This window comes from Engystomops pustulosus, chromosome 8, assembly GCF_040894005.1.
Source record: "Engystomops pustulosus chromosome 8, aEngPut4.maternal, whole genome shotgun sequence".
NCBI classification, from domain to species: domain Eukaryota; kingdom Metazoa; phylum Chordata; class Amphibia; order Anura; family Leptodactylidae; genus Engystomops; species Engystomops pustulosus.
The window spans coordinates 29,810,364-29,832,035 of NC_092418.1; the positions used below are offsets into that span (position 1 = coordinate 29,810,364).

Sequence of the window (21,672 nt, forward strand, 5' to 3'; positions counted from 1 at the left end):
GCATCTCTTTGTTGCTCTGTTATTTCCAACAAACGTCTAAAAAACAATGACAACTGGGTAATAGCATTCCACTTGTTAGGTTTGTGTGTGCCAACACCTAAGGCTTCATGCAGACAGCTGTGTGATCAACCAGGTGGTAACCTACCCCTCCCCGTAGGAATCTGGGGGGCCGTGACGTAAATCGGTCCATAGAGAGGACATGTCCAGCCAGTTTGCACATTCAGCAATGGGAAATATCGTTTCATTTATTTGAATGGTCGTATTTCCCATTAAAGTCACTAGGGCCGTGTGCAAGTCGTATTAATAGTATAGCTAGCACATACAAAAAAAAAAAATACATGTTTGTATGCAAGGGACTCAATACGGTCAACAGTGATTGGACAGTTTGAGTGTGCAGGGATTCACCACCAACTCGTAAAACCTAATTTTAAGGACATCTACCACCAGGAGGGTCGTCTGTATACAAATGAGCCTGAGGGGCTCCAGGCTCCATTAACACTTACAGAACCTGGAGCCCCTCGGGCTCATTTGCATACACTCTATCCTGGTGGTAAATGCCCATTAATTTCTGCCTTTCTATGAGGAATAATATAAGAATGGTATAAAGTGGATATTTATGAAAGTATACATTAAGGAGAGGTAGAGCTTGATTGTTGTCATCCCTCAGGAGAATGGAGGAGCCTTTACCAGTAACTGAATGAAGGGACAGGTCGATCATGTGTCTTTAGAGGCAAACTTCTTCAATCAATCACTGAAGCAACTATCATGCAGACATACAACATGGACATTGTACGACTGACCCCTCATTGCCATAAACATACACTGTTATGGTAGTATGCCCCGAGTGGCCAGACCAGACGTCCGCTACCATTTACAGGATGTAGTATAAACCTCCAAAGCTCCCAGGAAATATTACCATGAAATAGGACGGAGCGTCCTACAGAGATAACGCGCCCGCTAATGGCTCCCTGTACAAGGTTAAACCAGGCTCGTCCAATTAACACTTCAGGCTTCAGTAATTGGGATTTTTTTTCCAGAAAGTTCCCTACTGGTTCTTCATGCTCCGTCGTCTGACCCAGACCGGGCTATTGTCTAACTCTGGAATGGCTAAACTCCGGAGAGGTTTATCCACTTAAACTAATCTCATAATGGCAGGATATCAGAGCCGCGCCGCTGTGTTACTCGCTATTGTCTTTCAGGGATGATCAGGCGCAGACGACTTCTGCCAGAGTTCAAGATCATCTTATCGGTTACTTTACAGGTGTATAATAAATAATACCGCCACTGTTTACTTAGTGTATTTAAAGGCAGTCGTCTACCTGTACACAGACTCCCAAATTCTGGGAGCGATTGGCCTGGTGTATTGGCTTGTATAAATGTCCTACTGATCAGCCAACGATCCAGTTATTGGGGATCACAGGAGCAATGGACCCTCTCCCATGTACTGGACACTAGGTTGGGTAAAATGGCAACACAAATGAGTAGCGGTCAGTAAGTTCTATGGTTGATCAGCGCTTGCTAGTTCCTTGTTGGAAGCAGCAGTCGAACTGCGATTATGATGATAAAGCAGGGAACCGCTGGCTCCTAGCTCCACCATTGCGCCTTCGGCAGGTGCTAAGTGATATTATCGTACCTGCAAGCTTCATTGACACACAGTGCGGCACAAAATAGAAGCAACAAGCAAAGCTAAGAGGGTATGTGGAAAAGTGAGTATGTGTTTAGGAAAGAAGGACAATGGGGGATGTGTAACAGAAAAGTAAGGAGAGCACCCCCAGTAAGAAGGGTACCCTGGTGTAAGGAATTCAGAGATAGAAATATCTACATCTACTATGATTAGACGATCCAGACGGTGTAGGAGAATCCACATGACAGCCCAAGATCACTTACCTGCATGCATTCGTTCTTCCCCATGACTCCGGCCAGCTGCAGGTAGCACTTGACCTGTTGTCGGATTTTCTGGAAACAGTCCACAATGGGCACGGTAGGGATGGTGTGTATGCGGCTCAGGATGTCCAGGGCCACGTTGACCAGTCCTTGCTTTCTGGCGATCTTGCCGTACTGGATGATGGCGGAGGCTGAGGCGTGTACTCCCAGCATTGCATTGTTGGAGCTCGGGTCGTGTTGCGTGCTGTTATCGTAGGCATTCACTATAGCTATGAAGAGTACGAGTAGTGGTGAGCAGCTACTACTTATTGTAAGAGTATTACACCTTATACCTAACCAATGTAGAACCTCTGCACCCACCTTGGTAATGGTGCTGCCTCCACATGAAGATACTGCTCCAGTGTGACAGGTCATCGGACACTATGGGCAGCCGGTTCCTCCAGGTTTTCACCACGGTCTTCATGTCATGGAGGCTGTTGTTCCTTCCTAAATTGGTGGGCTGTAGTCCTGCATTTATCTGAGCAGCTTCTTGAAGTTCAATGATCTGCTGTGCGGCCTGAAACACACAGGTAATACAGATCTCAATATATACCTGGCAAATATTTTGGGGCGAATATCCTGTCTATCTGTGGCATTTTCTGAAGCAAAATCATCTTGCAGAGAGCATAGCTTGGGGAACGTTCACGCGTTTTGTAGCGCTCCAGCACAGGGAATGAGCTACTACTAGACGCAGATATGTTTGGATCTTAACACATGCGTTTAGGAACAAGCAACGTATGCAATCAATTGTTTACTGGCAAAACACGTGTGGCTTGTTCCTGAACGCAAATTTGTAGGTCTGAATGCATCAGAGGTAGTTCCTCCATACAGCACTTGAGTTATGTTACTAAATGCAACTCGTAAACACGGCCAAAATCTGCTACGTTTTCAGTCTAGGGGTGATGCCACACACTGCGTTTTTGCTCTGTTTTTTAAGCATGCGTTTTCAGTCCTTTTGAAAACGCATCAGTTTTTGACCGCTTGCCATGGGTATGGCTGCCTATAACCTGTTTATCTATTAAAATAATTGGGAACAACAGACAAAAATGGTCAAAAAACGGATGCGTTTTAAAAACGCATGCTTAAAAATGGACCAAAAACGCCATGTGTGGCATCACCCTTGAAAACAGGGCTATGCAATCTTTGAGACCCATTTCAGAAAAGTTTCCTAAAACCAGTCAGTCATTGGTTTGAAGTTGCAATACCAAATACAACCTCTAGATAAAGGGGGCACCGCTTGTAAAAAGAAAAAAAACAATTATTACGTGCACTCTCCGATTCTGCTTATAAAACACCTAAAATTTGTTAATTGAAATTGCACGACCATTAGACGACCACAAACTAAAGCGATTTCATAGTGACAAAGGATAGGGGGAAGGTTGTGGGCGCCGCTCTCCTGCGCATCCCATTAACATAACCATTAAATAAACCTCTCCGAGCGTCCGAGAGACAAGAGGGAGATAACAGTTGTATTTGCTGCTAATCAACTAAATAAGATAAATGCCCGAGGACTCGGCTCACATTTACAAAGTCAAATCTCCTGAAACAAAATAAATTAAAGCAAAGTAATATTTTTCACAATTATCGCAGTATCAGCGCACACAATACCTTAACCTCCTTTCTTCCACCATTCATCATGTAAATTTAATTTTCTTGCAGGTATTTAATCACACGCTATCAGATATTACAGGGGAAAAAAAAGTAATTACTGCAGCTGCAAACTCACGGCTCAGTTTGTACTTTTGTCATTCAATGTCTTTAATCGTTGCAACCTGAGTGAAGAGACTTCAGTGCATGTATTGCAGGGGGATGACCGTGTAATACAGACACTCCCCCTCCGCTTTCAAGAAGCCACGCACGGCAGACCCCTCCCCTTTCAAGAAGCCACGCACGGCAGACCCCTCCCCTTTCAAGAAGCCACGCACGGCAGACCCCTCCCCTTTCAAGAAGCCACGCACGGCAGACCCCTCCCCTTTCAAGAAGCCACGCACGGCAGACCCCTCCCCTTTCAAGAAGCCACACACGGCAGACCCCTCCCCTTTCAAGAAGCCACGCACGGCAGACCCCTCCCCTTTCAAGAAGCCACGCACGGCAGACCCCTCCCCTTTCAAGAAGCCACGCACGGCAGACCCCTCCCCTTTCAAGAAGCCACGCACGGCAGACCCCTCCCCTTTCAAGAAGCCACGCACGGCAGACCCCTCCCCTTTCAAGAAGCCACGCACGGCAGACCCACCTCTCTGACGAATCGATAGTATTTAGTCTACACTTAATCATTTAATCAGGGAGAGAATAATGATGATTATTATCAGGTTAAGTAGTTTAAAAGGCAAATACAGCCACTAGTAGATGGAGCTTCGACACTAAATGCATACTGTTCCGTGACTATCCGTTCCGTCGCTGGCTTATTACCTGTAATAACGGGGTGTGAACGTGAGACACGACGTACGGAAGCCTCCTCCATTCCCGGATGGCCAAGCTGCTGGCCATCTCTACCAGTCTTTCAATGAAGTTTAGCTGCTGTTCTTCTGGGTGGCAAATGGCCAAGTAGCCGCGATACATATTGACCTTCCATGCCATCTCCTTTGGACAACTCAGCTCCACCTATAAAAGAAAGACAAAAGTTGTGGAATTACTAATATTGTTAGATGTTGATTTGGGTAATCAATAAGGGGATGTTTTTACGATGGCTTATCCGTAGAATAGGTTGTTAATATGAGATTGGTGGGAATCTGACAACCAAGGACCCCCCCCCACTCATCTGCTGATTAAAGTCATGTGAGGAACCTAAGCCATTAAAGTAAATGGGATTGAGTGGGCAGTATTCCATGTATGGAGGTAGAGTGGAGTGAAGAGGCCGGATTCCTCAATCTGCAGACAAGTAGTTGGACCCTTATTGTTCTGATGAAGTTGACTTATCCTAAAAATATAAAATTTTCAGAATAACCCTTTAAATGAACTATCCGGTTACAGCCAATTCATTAAATTCTACTTTGTGGAGGGCCTGAAGGGAGGAGGACTCCCCCAATGCCTTCCTACTGCTTCTAATTTCCCTTTAAAGGAGAGCTGTACAAATCTGTACACAAAGAGCTCCACCTAGTGGTTGTTGCAGGCAGCAAGGATTGAATAACTAGGATTCTGTATATAACAACTAAGACAAAACAACAATAGTAGACGCATAAAACCTCCAGCCATCCATTACGAAGAAACTTCTAATACCCAACTATGTGCTGATGACACAATTTAACCTCTCCCAACCTCTGCCTTCACCGAGACCTAATAAAATATTAAAGACTGTTTCCATCTCTGAAGGTTTACACAGAATCAGGTAAACAGGCCGAACCTCGCTCCTTTAATGCAATCTATTTCAGGAAGCCGTGACATTGCTAAAGATCAAATGAAAGCGAAGCGGGGACGAGGCGCAGCGCAGGGTTACAGGCTACCGGTGCTTCTAAATGTCTATCCTGCTCGCTACACAATAGCCGTGGTTAGCGGAAAGAGGTGAAAAACAAAAATAAAAAACCCTGCCTGCCACCGACCTCCCTGAGGGGATGAGAATGACGTCCTCCGGCTACTGAGGAACGAGGCATAAAACAACCAAAGTCAAACAAATGCAGCGAAATACAAAGACTGAAGTCTTTATCACTGGACTGCTGGCGGGGAGAGCGGGAGATAGTCAGTAAGTGGTCACTGGTGTTAAAAATATCGTCTTAACCCCCCCCCCCCCCCCCCCCATCTAAAGTATAGGTGTCTGATACCTTACCCATTGTGATACTAACGATACAACTTGAACCACAAATACATTTAACCCCTTTGAGACAGACGGTCATTGGTGTCCGAATGCCCAGGACGATTTTTGACGTTGCGCTATCTGCACTTCTGGAAATGACAATGTACATTTTTTTCTTTGTTTTTTTTTCATGCCATGTCAGACTAACGTGATAGGATAGTTTATTTATGAAATATTTTTTTCTTTATAAAAATTGCCAATAATTGACAAATTTTTGTCTTTAATAAGTTGTAACTTACCCAAAATAGGTTATAAATATGTACAGAACCCCCCTTTCCCAGGTTAAGCTACAGATGCAGAGGGTGCATGTACTTCTACAAAATGAAAGTCTTTCCTGCAGCTTCTTCAGGAAAGGGGGGAGAGAGGGTCAAACACCTATATCTCCTGAACCCTGGCACCTAGAAACACGATTTTGGAACCCAAGATATTCAGAATCAGAAATAGAAATCTGTATATAATAATCAAACATTTTAGTACAACTTTAGGAGTGGATATCTCTGGTTCTGTGAAGCTCCCATACACAAACCATTTATCATATTAAAGGGGAGATTGTCCTTTTTAATATGACACAAATTGTGTTTCTAGGTGCCAGGGTTCAGGAGATATAGCCATTTGAAGTTGGTCACTTATCAGGTTTATAAAACTTCCTTTCTGCATGGGGTATTTGCGAATTGGACATATATAGCTGTATGGCAGTCGTGAAGGGATTAAAGAGGTATCCCTGTTATTTCAAGGTAGACCATATCCATGGCATAAGGGATAACCTGATGAATGGTTTGGTGTCCCAGATTATGAGAATTAGGATTCCATGCATTCTCTCAAATATATAAAGTGGCTGAGAATGAGTAACCTACCCCTCCACTCATTTAGTAATACTGTTTTTGCTGAAGGGTAGGGGGGGGCCTAGATGTCAGACCCCCAGTGATCAACAAACTATACTAAATCACATTTCGGAATATTTGCCCAAATAATTTTCTTTGTACAAGTGACATGTCTGAAGAAGTCGAATTGATGTGTGGGGTACCCACTCCCCATCCATCCCTGATTTGGGCATGCTCAGTTGGGGGCAGAGTCCTATCGGTTATCGGCACTCCCTACCTTGACCAGGCCAGAATCAAAAATTTCTACCACTCCATATCCCCAACAATCCACAAGAAGACTCATGAGGACGGCACATGCAACCCGCCAATAAGAAACTCTGAAACGTCACACTAGCTAGATTAAGGCTGTAATTTGTATATCCTGTATATAACACTATTCTAATATACAATCATTTTAACACTTAGTTGTCAGAATCACTTTTACCATGAAGTATAGAGCACATCAATTTGTCAATATCTAATTACTATTTTAGTAAAAGAGACCATTAAAAAGTGACAGATCCTCTTTTATATACTGTACGGAGGGGGGTAGGTTACAGTCAGACTGAGTTTCGGTCATATGATATCCCTGCGGCACTTCGTCCTCTGAAGAGAACAGCGCAGTCAGTGTTTATAAGGGTTGGGAGCTTTGACTTATTCCGGGAAAAAAAAAAAACTTGGTAAACTAATCCTATAAAGTCCAGGTGGGAAAGCGATGTACAGGGGAACAATGCCCTGATAGATCTGCACATTTAGCATTTTCCTTTAGTAAATTAGTGTTTAGTTTTCTTTCTGTAAGGAGGTAGGTACTATCTTTCTATCCAGGGATGAGCCCGCAGTCACCTGTCACCTCCTGTTACCTTTCCAGGCATCAAAACCGAGTCCTGTCAGACATGATCAATTCCCTGAGTTTCATCTTGGGGATTAAATACAGACTGTACAATGTACCGACTCCTAACCGAATGAGAAATGCGTCGGATAGAGGTGAAATCCACATAACTGGATCAACCTCAGGACCAACTTTAATATGTTTGGGAATTTATAGCAATTCCATCATAAACAGCCGGGAGTTGCCGCAGCTATGCCGCTGCTAATATCCTCCTGGTCTATCCTATTCTGTCTCATATTACATTCACAACTATATAAATGTCTCAGGGGATCAATCATTCTTTCCCATTTCTTGTGAACGCTCTATAGATAAGATCTGCTAGCCAGCAGCTCCAGCCCTTCCCCTCCTGACCAGTCTTCTGCTGTAGGAAAATCCCACCAATCATTAGGACCTTCTTTTAGAGAATCCAAGTATGATGAATGAGATATATACATACCTTCATGGTCATTTTATATAAAGACCCCCTCAGCCCCTATGGATTCATTAGACACATCCCCACCATGGATTCTTTATGTACTGCCTCATGTGGGCCCCAGGCACTTGCCCGGGTATGCCCAGTGCTGGCGCTGGCCCTGCCCCTGTCTCCAGTGTATAAACCTTTGTTGATGTGGTCTCTGACTGCTAGGACCCTCTGTGATCGGCACAACAACTCCTCTTTAATAACTCTGTATCGTGCCACCTCTTCAGAACTGTAATGAATATATCAGCAACTGGGCTTCGTCCAAAGGGTCATGACCCTACCATACGGCTAACTGGATACTGTCAGACTCTGCAGACACACCCAGTTGTCAATTTGCTCCAAATTTAAAGCAATGGGAGAGCAGGAAGCGCCAGACACTCTCTTACACCATTCAGAGAGAGGAGCTATAGATCAGGGGCCTCTAGATATTGAGGCCTCCAAATATTGATCTGAGCCTCAGAATACCAAATCCTGTCTACAAGTGGCGTCAATAGCAGGAACTATGGGTAAGATCAATGTCTGATCACTCCACGTACATGATCGAATCATGGTGAGGACCAATGTCATGTAGTGGGACACCCCACTGCTTCCTAGGTCTGTTCTGCCCATGTTACCCATGTATGGGAGGTCTTTATGGTGCTACTTTAACATCCCTGTGATAGCACCACATAAACCCTCATCGTATATCTGGCCCTTGATTTCCGAATATGATTTAGTGCTTTCACAGACAGATCCGGACTTGTCCATTAAATCACATGCGGTGTCATCGCCGCTCATTGAGCCTTCATATAAGGAAATTTGGTCAATTAATAGAAAATATGACCCCTGGCCATCGCTATATAAGATAACCGCGTCTCTGCAGCTTTCATGCCGGGGACCTTGCGGACCGTGTCATTTGTTTAAGATGGCTGTCACACGGCCGACCACCGGCTGCTCTCCATCACTCCGAGTCCTGGGAAGTGTTCATTTATCAGGAGGAGCCATTGTGCCGAGCCTGGATCCTACTGAGCGGAGATGTCACCAAGGACAGGATGAAGGTTAAGTGAATGACAAGGTCCGAGGTATCAGGATCCATTAGGAATGGATTTCTATAATGGATGGTCCTCTTCTTGTATATAAATAGAAGTGTATACAATGGGTAAGGGTGTATATATATATCCACACACAAATCACCACTGGGGTGTGAATCCTATGTAACCAGTTGACCTGTCATGTGTATTATCACCTGTTCTGCTTATCACAATATAGCTAGGAATATATTCACTTTCTATCCTATAGTAGTCCGAAATACTCAAAAACCTGGTCTGCATGTAGTATCACTTATGTACTGGTAGGCTGTAAGCCGGATGGAAATGTAATCTGATGGAGCTATGCTTAAAAGGAAGCTAGTAGCAGTTCTGACCATAGAATAACTAAATTCTGCTCCGCTTCGTAGTGATCTTCCCTTACATTACACAAAAAAAGTTGCTGCAGTTTCACCACGACTTCCATAGATTTTAACCGACACAAGTCCACCACGTTAAACTTTTAGGATCTGAAGCAGCAGATGTGAAATTTCTCCAAATTTGGACTTAGGCCCCTTTGTGATCAATAAAAGAGTTGGTCCGAGAATGTAGATAGAAGTTGAATTCCAGGTTCAGATATGGATGAAGGGAGCATAGCCAAGCACAAGTCATGTAAAAGCATCTCTGTATATGGCAACCACCCAAATACCAAAACTTCTCAAAACGGAAGCAACTCTTTCAAAATAACCAACATGTCCTGACCAAAAAAGGTTAATCATTTTCCACTAAAACAACATGGCTGCATTAAGAAAAACACACACAATCATTTCTCTGCAATATGCCAGAAGCCGCAGCTGTGCTCTAAATCACACACATTCCCTAAAGAGCCCTTTATTGCCTCCGTGAAATGAGCTGCGATGCTGACTATGTGCAAACATTGGAAGTAAGAACGAGGCGATGGATTATCAAAATCAGGAGTGAAAGGGGAAGGGGATCAAACCTGGACCAGGGCTTCCTTCATGGCTGTCCAATTAGAGACCCTCCAGGAACATTCCAGGACCAGGTACGGATTGATGTGGCCCTTTGATTGTCCGTAGTCCGTCAATGACTCCCACTGGTTGAGCTCTTTGGAGCATCTAGGAAATAATAATAATTCTTTATTTATATAGCGCACACAGATTACGCAGCGCTGCACAAAGCACGGCTAATCGGTCCCTGTCCCTATGGGGCTCACAATCTAAAACAACTTAACAGTATGTTTTTGGAGTGTGGGAGGAAACCGGAGGACCCGGAGGAAACCCACGGAAACATGGAGAGAACATACGAACTCTTTGCAGATGGTGACCTGGGTGGGATTCGAACCCAGGACCCCAGCACTGGGACGTTAAGGGACATAAATGAGCTATGAGCAAGAGGTGTTCTGTCTCTAAGGAAAAGTCTTTAGAATATGTGAAATATTAAAAAAAAAAAAAAACGAATAAGCCATTGCCATCTCAAATAGTAGGACACCCATTATGTATAAAAATCACTCACTCCCCAAACAGGATGGGTACTTACTGCTAGACACTCAACGTAAAGTGAATACACACCTTTGATTATATATCCCTAAACGGTGCTGAGCATGCATGTGCTCTCTATAGGGAGAGGGTAATAGACATGTGTTCTCGGCTGGTTTCTGATGCTTAGGGTAAAATCCTGCAACTATTCTGCAACATGTGCAGATACTCTAACACACTCCATCTTTCTTTATAAAAAATTTTTTAAAAAAAGGTTTGTTAAAAACTTGCAAGAAGTTCTTGAAAAAGAGACCACAAGGTGGCAGTGATCCATCAATAAAACAAGTAGAAGAATCACGTGTGTAAATTTCACGCTGGTTACATAGAAAGATCCCGGTTTTGTTAACATCAAAAAGTAAAAATAATTTAAAAATCATAAAATATGTATAGCAATAATAAGAAAATGAAGTTTCTCATACTATCTTGTAACGCGACTGTCCTGACTATTTTAACCATCCACATTTTTTTTTTTTTTTGTGAATAAGAATACACTAAACAAATATTATATATAAAAAAACCTTGTACATAAGAAAAGAGTTGGAAAAATAAGAAAAAGAGAATAGACATAATTCACACTCACCGAATCCAATGATCCTCCCACAACTGATATTCCGGAAAAACAGCTGGAGACGCGTTGCTTCTTTCATGTTCTTTTTTGGCTTTTTCCATTGCTTTTTCATATGTTTCTTGAGCCTAAAAAGAACAAAAGCTCAAAAGAATCAATAGCTTTTCATCTACAGGATCTGTACGTGTACATTCTGCACCCGGAGACAGATCAATACGTTCACACGTCTACTGACACGTGAAGAACAGAAGTGGAACTTGCAAAGTTTTTTTTTAAATTTTTTTTTTTTTTTTTTTTGAAAAGTAGTTCATGTTTGTCTGAGGATCCCTTGCTCCTGGACACATAGAGGTGAGTCAGCATTACACCCCCACTAGTAGAGCGCTTTATAAGTCTTCACGCAGGAAAGTTTTGGGCTCAGGATAACCCATCAGTCCACTTATGAGCATGGAGATCATTTAAAGGAACACTCCAGCCAAAAACTAGATATTCCTATGTGCTCTATTAGTGCATACTAATTAGTTTGTCTATCTCCAGTGTCCCCCTACATTCTCCCTATACTTCAGATCTATACCCCCCCCCCCCCACAGGCAATAGATCTTCCTTTATGATGCCCCTTTACACACAGTAGCTTCAATTCCATCAAAGCTACTTCTAATATTAAGGGTTTGAGTCAAAGAGTTAGAAAGTAAGAATCTAATAGCCTCCCTGACTGTATACCTATGGTATGGAGAATATAGGGGATAAAATCACAATGGTCCCCTGGCTAGTACAGATTGTTCATTTTCTAAATGGTCACAAGATGCTTGGCTGAGGCATCATGGGATTGATACTAAAGCAGTAATGAACTGTAGGAGATGTCTATCTACATAAATCACTTCTTTACATGTAGAGTGTGACATACAGGCAGGTGGGTGGATGGTTCAGGAATAGGAAGCGATGTGGGTGGATGGTTTAGGAAGCGTTTGTATGCTAAGAGAGTAAATAACTCACCTGATAAGAAATTAGAGTAACTATTTACAATAATTTTGGCTTTTTATATATAAAATGCATCAGGAAAAGTATTATTTTTAGTGTGATCCAACAACTGCAGCAGGGGGTGTGTGGCGCACCGAGGATACACAGAGGTGCTCAATATCACCCAAAAGAGATGTACAACGCTCATTCCTTTTCTCCCTGATAAGAGAATAGGGTGTCCTAGGGACAGGATAATTCCTACCAGGTCATCTGTGGACAGTGTAAAATAACTTACCTGTTCAAAAAATCCGTGCTGTTCATACGCGATGGCCGTGGCGGTCTCTGGGAACTTGCATCGCTTCTGCCACAAGCCTGCCCACATGTCTTCTTCTTGGAGAAGGGAATATAATTCTGCAAGGGAATCTAGAATCTCCTGGTGAGGGGATAAAAAGTAGGGATTAACACAGACTTGTTAAATTAGTTAAAACTTTATTGACTGAGGCATAATGTGGCGATTATATGCTGGACTTGTGTAACGACAGATTCCAGCATATCATTAAAGGGGTTGGACACTTTACCTCATGTATTTTGTTATGTGTGTGTAAGTGTGGGGGGGGGCAGGATGTGAGGTAATCTACCAATATACATCCATTAAGAGATTTGCATGGCTTTATTCATATATAAAGTGAAGCCTCCTTTTAACTCATCAGCCAGACATTCCTGTCCATAAAATGGCCGCAGATGGAGGGTCATGTGATCTCCAATTGTCCATGAGCAATCACCCTGCCAGGAACTTATGATAGTATTCATGAATATAAGATTGAGGTCCTGGCAGGATAGTACAGAGATCACATGACCCTCCATCTGTGGCCATTTTATGGATAGGATAGGCTGATGATGAGGTAAAATACAGGAGGCTTCACATATCAGGAAAGTGGAACAGAACTATTACTAGATGTATATTGGTAAATTACCTCATAATCTGCACACAATATCCTACACATATTACAAAAAACTTGAGGTAAAGTGGTCAACCCCTTTAAAGTGGTTGACTGGGTTTATGAAATTATACATATATATTCTATAAACATTATATATATTACATTCGCCCATTCCAGTCCTCCTGTTCGATTTTGCCACAGTCTATTACCCCTGGCCTCTCTATAAAGGGGTTCTAGGCCTTTACTTGTAGCCTGGGGACCAAGGATGAGAGTAATCAGGATGAATATGGCCCCTATTACAGGATACAGAGAAGAGCTGGGCACAGATGGCACTCTATGACCTTCGGCGGGTACAAGGGTTTCACCCCCTTCACCCCCCAACGGTCTGGCAGTGTATGCCCACGTCTGCAGCGCACTATCATCTAGATTTAATGGCCTGGTTCTGTGGGTTTTGATTTCTGCCTGATAAGCCGGCACATCTTCATGGCCCCCTCTTGTATTAGCGCTGAAATCTTGCGGCTCCTTATTAATTGCTCTTAAGAGCATCTTGTCGCCTGACTCATATTCTCTGAATGTCTCTATTCATGGGAAAAGAGCCGAAAAAGAAAAAAACTAAGCAAAGGGAATACGGGATGGAGTTATAAAGGTCGGGGATACATGTTCATAGTGCATTTGGCACAGAAAACAAAGAACGGGGAACATTATCAGCTCAGTAAAAGATTATTACTTTCCTTTTGTCTGCCGGCCAGAATCTATATAAAAACCCGGCTCCAGAACTGCTGAGGCAGAAGGCCCGACACTTACTTGCTGCGGTGGGGTGATGCTTTCCTGCTCGTAAAATTCGGTCGTCTGCTTGGGTTTGATCTGTAGACTGAGACCCTTCTCGAATGCCTGATGCTCCAGCATGAGCGTGGAGCGGAACCACAGATTGTGCGTCTTTCCCAGGTACTTGAGTACACAGGGCCGGATGGGGATTGGGGGGACGCACTGAGACATGGCCTCCACAAAGCAGTTTAAGGCACTGGGCTGGCAATCTCTCTGCACCTGGTGGCTCCCGCTGCACAGGAACGGGCTGATTTCCCCAGCCAGCGCCTGGGAACAAAAAAGAAATAGCAATGATTGCAAGCTCCAATGAAGCGGGATCTCCGGAGCACCTGTATCAGTACATAACTCATGTGAATGATACGACGGAGGCCGGGGGAATGATAAACAGCTGGGGCGGCGGTAACACAGCACATCCATCATCACGCTGCATCTCACCAATTGTCAGCAGCTATATACATACAATCTCATATAGAATAGAAGTATAATGCATGCACAATGGATCTGGCATAGGGGTTATACCAATCCTTCTTAACATCGGTGGAGGTCTGGCCTCCAGGACCCCCACTACCCCTATGGGTGACAGCCAAAGTGCTGATGTCCTCCTGACATCCAACAACTGAATGTGCACCATTAAAGAAATTTCAAGAGGAAATCACGACAAAGGAACACCCAAAAATCTTAAATCTGTGGGTATAAATCCTTCCTGTAATTTTAGTTGGGCTTTAAAAAAATTCTGCAGCTCAGTGCTTGACCCAGCAGATGACCACTACAGGACATGATATTGCTCCTCTTCCCCTATAGCTCTCACTCTTACACAAGATTTCTGTAGGGTTTTCTTTAACCATCTACCCGAATAATTAGATACATTGCACCTACCGGCTTCTTTTATTTCAAAAAATACTTGCAAAGCGCCACCAAAAGACGTGTCCAAGTTTAGATCCTGTTATTTCATTCCGACAATTAACTGCATAAATATTTTATCGCCTTTTTATTCCCCTAATGTTCAGGAGATCTGGAGTCTATCAGTTGAGCTGCACAATCCTGCCCCCTAGTGGCGGGAGCCCTACCCCGCTGACACATAACGCAACTTACATGTTGCTGCCGATCGGAAAGAATTTTCCACAATCTTGGGAAAAGCTGAATCCAAATCTTCTCGGCCAGAGGGGTGGAGATATGGCACAGCTGGACAAAGGCCATTAGGAGGGCTCCGGTCTGCGGGGACACAATCAATCAGAGATGAATAATAAAGCTTTCACCGGCGTCTTCTAATTTGCATTATCCGGCATCAGCACGCAGGGTCATGATTACAAGCACTGACCTTTACTTCACGTAGAGAGTCCAGAAATTTGTCATGTCTGTTGGTTAACATGTGAAGCTGATTACCGATGTCCTTTTCTGACTGCTCTTTCGTTTTGGGGTTGGTACTTTGGTCCCCCGGTGCGAGCTCTATATCAATTTCCACGTCCTGAATACAAAACAAATGGTTACAACAGTCTATTTTCTAAAACATTTAAAATTAACTGAAAAAAAAAAAAAGCTACTCGGAGGCGCCGTGCGGGGTATGCAGGACTCTACCTGTCAATCATCATGTGTAAATGGTGTAATCAGGCATCTCCCTGTCAATCACTGTGTGTGGGCAGAGTAATCAGGACTCACTGTCAGTCACTGGGTGGGCAGAGTAATCAGGACTCTCACTATCAATCACTGTGTGTGGGCAAAGTAATCAGGACTCTCACCAGGGACTGAAACATCAGTCATAAATTATTTTAGTGGATATTTTGGAAGGGACGACAAAGCTCTCTATTAAAAACCCATCAAAAGAATATTCTGTTCTGTTCACTATCAACACTTGTGATTGGTGGGATTCTGACAACTTAAAATATCTGAAGAACAGGGGTCCCTTAGCCCCGAAATGATTGGAGTGCCTGAGTTGTACATGAATGAAGCTGTTCTAGTTATTCTCTATGGGACAGTTGGAGGTGGCCAAGCACTAGCCATCTCTCCCAGTCCAATAGAAGTGAATGGGGTGCACACACAACTGCTCCATTCATATGGGGTGTAAGGGTTTTTATTTTAGAGGTCAAGTGTACAGGAAATAATTTGATTTAAATCAGAAAACCGGTGGATGAGATGGCTCCGAATCAGAACAGACATAGAAAATGTGGCTCCACTACTGAGCAATTAGAAGTAAATTTCTAAATCTGCAATAAAAGTCATTACCCACTATATAGTGAAATGTGGATATACCCTTTAAGGCACATACAGAAGGTTTAGCCCTGATGCCATGTCTTTTCTTGTAGCCTAGATTAGGATAGATCTGTTTTCTCACATGGAACAATGGAGCGACTGTTTGGAAAAGTTTCGCCGAGACGAAAGAACAAAAGTTTCAGTAGAGCTGGTAAAAGTGATCTCCTCCCATGAGAAAGCTGAAGCGTATCCGAGCCGTGTACATTCACATCCGATGACAAACCCAGGACACGGCTCTCACAAGTGCGTCCCCGAGGCTAATAGAAGCAGCGGCTCTGAAGGGTATTTGAATCCCTATAAAATAACAATACCTCTTCCTTGGATTCGCTGTTTTCTCTCTCCCTCGGCTCCTGCTTGACGTGGGTTACCATAGCGAAGGCTGCCCGATCGTGACTGTCGGCTAGATTGATGACATTAGTGATAGACGGGAGCATGGCGCCCTGGCAGCTCGTGCCAATTGTAGTGCTCTTCTCGCAGACGGCCAGCAGGAGCTACACGGATCAAAGTCAGGGGTTCACAGTGTTAATAAGACCAGGGTTTATCTATGTGTAACAAGCCATGTGCAGAATAGCAGCGGAAGGGGAAAAGTAATCAGAGCTGAAATCAGGGAAAATTCTATGAAAAAACGCTAAAATGTTACAAGTATATTTCTAACACTATAAAATACTAACATTATCCTTTACTAGTGGTCTTTATGGTAAATTTAAAAGGATACTCTGAGATTATGAACTGGAAAAAAAAAAAATCATCTTGTCTACAGCGCCACTATCATCCGGTGGTCAGAGAGTGGTACTGCACCCCAGCTTACCTCTATACACTGTTTAATCCAGAAATGATTGCCCATGGCTTCCCAGTTCTGAGAACACGTGACATAGAGCAGGCGGTCGTACACACGACGCTTCATGGATGTGTCAAAGACCTCAAAGAATTTAGCCCGGATGTGGGGCTGAGCGCAACGAAGTCCGGACAGGAAAGCTGGTTCCAGTTTGGCGGTCAACTCGCTTCCAGAGAGGTTATCGTCTCTGCAATGGGTAACGCACAAGTTATTCAGACAAATACAAAGGCGTTGGGTCATTAAAGGGGGATATCATAATTAAAGGGGGATATCATAATTAAAGGGGTGAGTGATGTGTGCTTTCGTACAGAATAGGAAAGTACACATTCAACATATGTCTCTACACGTGACACTTCTGTTCTCATAATTACCTGTACACGTAATTAACCAGCTCCAGAAACTGTGCATTTAACTCCAGGTCTTCGGGAAAGCGCTTCTCTATGTAGGTCATCATCTTCACCAGCAAAATGGATTTTTCCCGCAGTGTGGGAGTCTGTATGATAAGCAGCGAGCAATGTTACAGCACAATATCATATACATACTGTGCCGAAATCTACCACATGGATGCAGGGATTCTAAACCAAGTACAATTACATTGTGGGTGCCCCTCCTGAAACAGGATCGGTCGTTCTTTTTGAGGAAAAAGTCTTTTAAAATGATGCAAATTAGCCTCGGAGACTCCGGGCTATATATGAAAGAAGCCAGTCCTGTCTCCATGGTCGGCTTGTTATTTATGGCTCTGGCTGGGGAAGGAAGGACGCGGGCTGAAATGCTGAATGGAGGCGTGGATAATTAGACTATAGAGCCAAAAGGGACTTTGTTGATGTGGACAGGAGCCCCTGGGGCTCATTTTCATAATTATAAAGATGTTTTTCCTCAAAGACCGAGCTAGTGGAAGCAAAAAGAACAGATCCTGTTTCAGGAGGCACATGCCCACATGTACACTTGTGCTCAAAAAGTTTACATAGCCCTGCAGAATTTTGGCTTTCTTGGCCCTTTTTCCATTTATGGTTAGTGGTTGGGTTATGCCATCTGTGGCTACATACAACCACTAACCAGGAGTGGAAAAAAAGTTTTGGAGTTATCATTCACAGCCTTTAAAAAAAAAAAAAAAGGCCAAGAAAGACAAAATTCTGCAGAAGTATGTGAACTTTTGAGCAAAACTTGTACTTGGTTAACACTGAATGCTGGTTTAGTACTCACAGGACCTAAGCTGATAACCTACGGCTACAATGTGCCATCATGTATGATTGGTGGGGGTCTGCAGTGACCGCCGTATAGGGCTGTGCCCCCATCACTATTTATCACAGAGCCCCCGTCATACAGAGCCCCCGTCATCTGCTGTGCACAGAACCTCAGTCCAGCTCGGTTTCGGTGATTGTGATAGACTGCGGTTCCCTCACAGCCGGGTGTCATGGGGCCTCAGTACAACGATAAATTAGAAGGTAACGCAGGGTCGCGCACGTCCCAGAGGTCAGGCCAGCGCCCGTCATACAGTGATGCCACTTCCCAGCCATAGCAGCTCTTACAATTTAATTACCCCGTGCCCTCCTTCGACGATCTGCTCCCCACACCTTGACGTTAGAGACAGGATCATTGCGGGGAGACGGTGAAGAGCTCACACGGAGCCCAAGGCAGTCACAGGTTACTATGGCAACCAAAGCCACTCGAGACGACGGATCCGAAAAATCCTCGCCACAAAATTACCTGCTCATTGGTAAATTGCTGGAGAAAATTGGACCAGGTCTGAGATGATGGGCAGACACGTCGCTTTTAATGCATAGTATAGATCGGCTGTGTATGCTATGTGAGGATGTCGGAACATGATGGGAGTTGTAGTGCTGCACAGAGCACCATGAAAAAGCTCACCTGATTAGCTGCCATGGGCGTGTTATTTTTCAGCCACTCCTCGACTATTTTAACCACGGCGCGGAGGATTTTGGCATCGGTGGATTTTTCGATAAGGGACGTCAGGATGTTCTGAATGAAGTTCTTCCTCATCTCCATGCTCATCACCGCCAGGCGCGTCTTCACCAGGTCCAAACTGAGCATCACCAGCTCGCTGGTACCCGCTGGAGGGGAGAGACAAGTGCGATCAGTGTACACAAGGAATACCACACGCTGGCACACTGTAACATACCGAAATATTTAGGTCCGAGGCGGATGCTCCGTTGATTTCATACCTGGATTGGCTTCAGCCGTCCCTGCGGCGGCCTGAGGGTTCAGATGTTCCCTCACCATCTTATGGAGGGAGCGCATGAAGACGGATATGAGTCTGTCTATGTAGCTGGGGTTGTTGCTGCAGGCCGACTTCAGGATCATCAGGGTCCCTAAAAAACAAGCAAACAACTTATTAGCTGCCATTTCCTTTTTAGTTCTGGCCACACAAGGGGCATTCTATGTAGTAAATGCCATCTCTAGCCCTCAAAAATTGAATCCTCTGTATATTAAAAATGCACCTGGCTCCAGTACACGCTTTACTATACGACCTGATGGGTTTCCAGGCGATATTCCCAACCAGATTCTTTTATAGGTTATAGTGGTTCGTGCTGGTATTGCAGTTCTGCTGTACAGATGAGAATGAATCTGCAATACCATGCACTTACCGTGGTTAAATGTCACTATTCTTAAACCTCCAAACAACCCCTTTAACTCTATTATTATTGCAGCCTAGGTCTGATTCACCTAAATGTGATCCACGTTGAAGCTCCTCATTTTGGGACCTCTGCCTAAGGGAAATCTACCATGAAAATCCATCATGATAAACCAGGGACATTACTCATATATCCAGGCACAGGGACTGTGGAAATCTTCTTACATTACGTTATCCATGGCCTCCTTCTTTCTAAAATCAACTTCTAGGATCTGGGAGGAGTTACCAGAGCCCCTCCGTGCTATAGCTTCACAGGCTGGCTGTTACAGTCTTGCCCCCTCCCTCTGCATGCTGTAATCTCTCACAGTGGGGGAGACAATGTAACAGCCTGTGAAGCTTCAGCACTGAGGGGTTCTGGTAACGCCCATCAGAGCCTTGACCTGGCTCATTAGCATGATTCTAAAAGTTTATTTTAGAAGGAAGGAGGCAATAATAATAAGAAATCTAAGATGAATACCACAGTCACAGTGCCTGGATCTATGAGTAAGTGTCCCTGGTTTATCATGATGGATTTTGATGGTAGATTTCAATGAAGAAATTAGGAGGGACCCATGTAAACCACACATTTATCACTTATATATCATAGCTTGTTGTAGAACGTAGGTTTAAAATCCTTGTAAATAGCGGATACCCGCTCTTCCAATATCATCAATCTAGTATTAGTGACTGACCCGACAAGGCAGATGAAGGCAGACGCGGTGCCAGGCGTCTGCTGGGCATAACTACATTACCCCTTCATTGTCAGTGCACATTGTATTCCTTAGCTTTTGACCTTGAAGCACTTTGCAAGCGACTGATTAAATTAAACGCCCGTCTTCCTAAGTGTTCTACACAATGCGCCATGACACCTGACAAGCAGGCAATTCTTTAAGTAAAATTACACCCGTCTACAGAGATCACAGGGGAGGGCAGTGAGGGACAGCTAGCATTTACATTTTGGTTCTTTTACGGTATTATACCCGATTTACTGACAGAAGCAATTCACCGCAGCGGTCAGATAGAAAGGGTCTATTCCGGGGGGGGGGGATACTCCTCCCGAGGAGAGGAAAAGGGACATGTGCAATACATAAGACTATTCTATAGTACATTTTGCTTATATATAAAAGTATATGCAACAAACTCCTCAACTAAATGTGACCCTCGAAATCGTGTGACTGAGGCCTAATGTATTATTCATATATAGAAGGCAAAACTTCTCTATCTAATGACTCTGAAAGCCCTGCGTCTGAGGCAGGTCTACAGGACGCCATAATATTTACGGCGCCAGATTCGGAGAAAAAGGATGCGTCACGCTGTGGCATAATTGACCAGAAGCCGTGGGTGCATCACCACAGACAAATTTCAAAGAACGTCACAGCGTGTCCGGCACTGAATCCCGCACTTACCGAAGAGCTGAGACGGGTTGGCGTTGGTTGCTTTTTCATAATTAGTAAGACCTTCATAGATGACTTTGCCCACGGCTGCGTATAAGCATTCCAACTCCTCGTACTTGGAAGCAACACTGGAGGTGCCTAGGACGGAAGTTACAGAGAGTGAGGATCACAACGGAGCAGATCAGATACTGACATAAGATTACAAATAATAATACTGTAGTGCGCTATATCTAGGATCCAGAGGTAGTGGCACTTTTATGCACAATAAAGGGGAGCATGAGGGGTGCAAATGGTCAGTTTTCATTACTAAGAAGGGAGATGCGGCGGGCGTCACTGCATTACTGAGAAGGGGGACGCGGCGCGCATCACTGCATTCCGGAGGGGAATGGGGACGCGACGTGTGTCACTGTATTACGGAGGGGAAGGGGGACGTGGTGCGTACCTTAATTACCGGAAGTGGGGCACAGCGACCGTACCTGCATTACTGAGGGGAACACTGCGGCCCTCTGTGGTCATCACTGCATTACTTTTGAGAGGGATTCTGCAGTTTCACTGCATTACTCAGGGGGTCAGACATTGAGGGGGCGCTTTGGCTGTCACTGCATTATTGAGGGAGGAGGGGGGATTGTTACAACCGTCCCTGCATTACTCAGCGGGGCACTGTGTCTGCCTTTGTATTGCCAAGATAATCATACGATGCCTGGATGTATTACACATCCAACATTAGAGAAGACTTCTGACCAATAAAATTATATTTTTCACAATAAATCTTTATTGTAGTCATTATTTTAGGTTTCTAC

The 21,672-nt window shown here is 44.1% G+C and overlaps 1 protein-coding gene across 3 annotated transcripts in view; it reads right to left on the reverse strand.

Moving 5' to 3' along the window:
• TRRAP (transformation/transcription domain associated protein) overlaps window positions 1-21,672 on the reverse strand; it is an 82,787-nt gene that overhangs the window by 22,134 nt on the left and 38,981 nt on the right. For all 3 annotated transcript variants that reach the window (XM_072120482.1, XM_072120480.1, XM_072120481.1), the window contains 15 exons: window positions 20,885-21,010; window positions 19,030-19,176; window positions 18,716-18,918; window positions 17,218-17,339; window positions 16,820-17,033; window positions 16,323-16,502; window positions 15,083-15,229; window positions 14,857-14,976; window positions 13,744-14,031; window positions 12,294-12,431; window positions 11,060-11,172; window positions 9,924-10,059; window positions 4,333-4,524; window positions 2,245-2,440; window positions 1,888-2,153 (listed from right to left, as the gene is read on the reverse strand). In XM_072120482.1, the coding sequence (XP_071976583.1) occupies window positions 1,888-2,153; window positions 2,245-2,440; window positions 4,333-4,524; window positions 9,924-10,059; window positions 11,060-11,172; window positions 12,294-12,431; window positions 13,744-14,031; window positions 14,857-14,976; window positions 15,083-15,229; window positions 16,323-16,502; window positions 16,820-17,033; window positions 17,218-17,339; window positions 18,716-18,918; window positions 19,030-19,176; window positions 20,885-21,010 (2,588 nt within the window). The remainder of the gene's footprint in view (window positions 1-1,887; window positions 2,154-2,244; window positions 2,441-4,332; window positions 4,525-9,923; window positions 10,060-11,059; window positions 11,173-12,293; window positions 12,432-13,743; window positions 14,032-14,856; window positions 14,977-15,082; window positions 15,230-16,322; window positions 16,503-16,819; window positions 17,034-17,217; window positions 17,340-18,715; window positions 18,919-19,029; window positions 19,177-20,884; window positions 21,011-21,672) is intronic.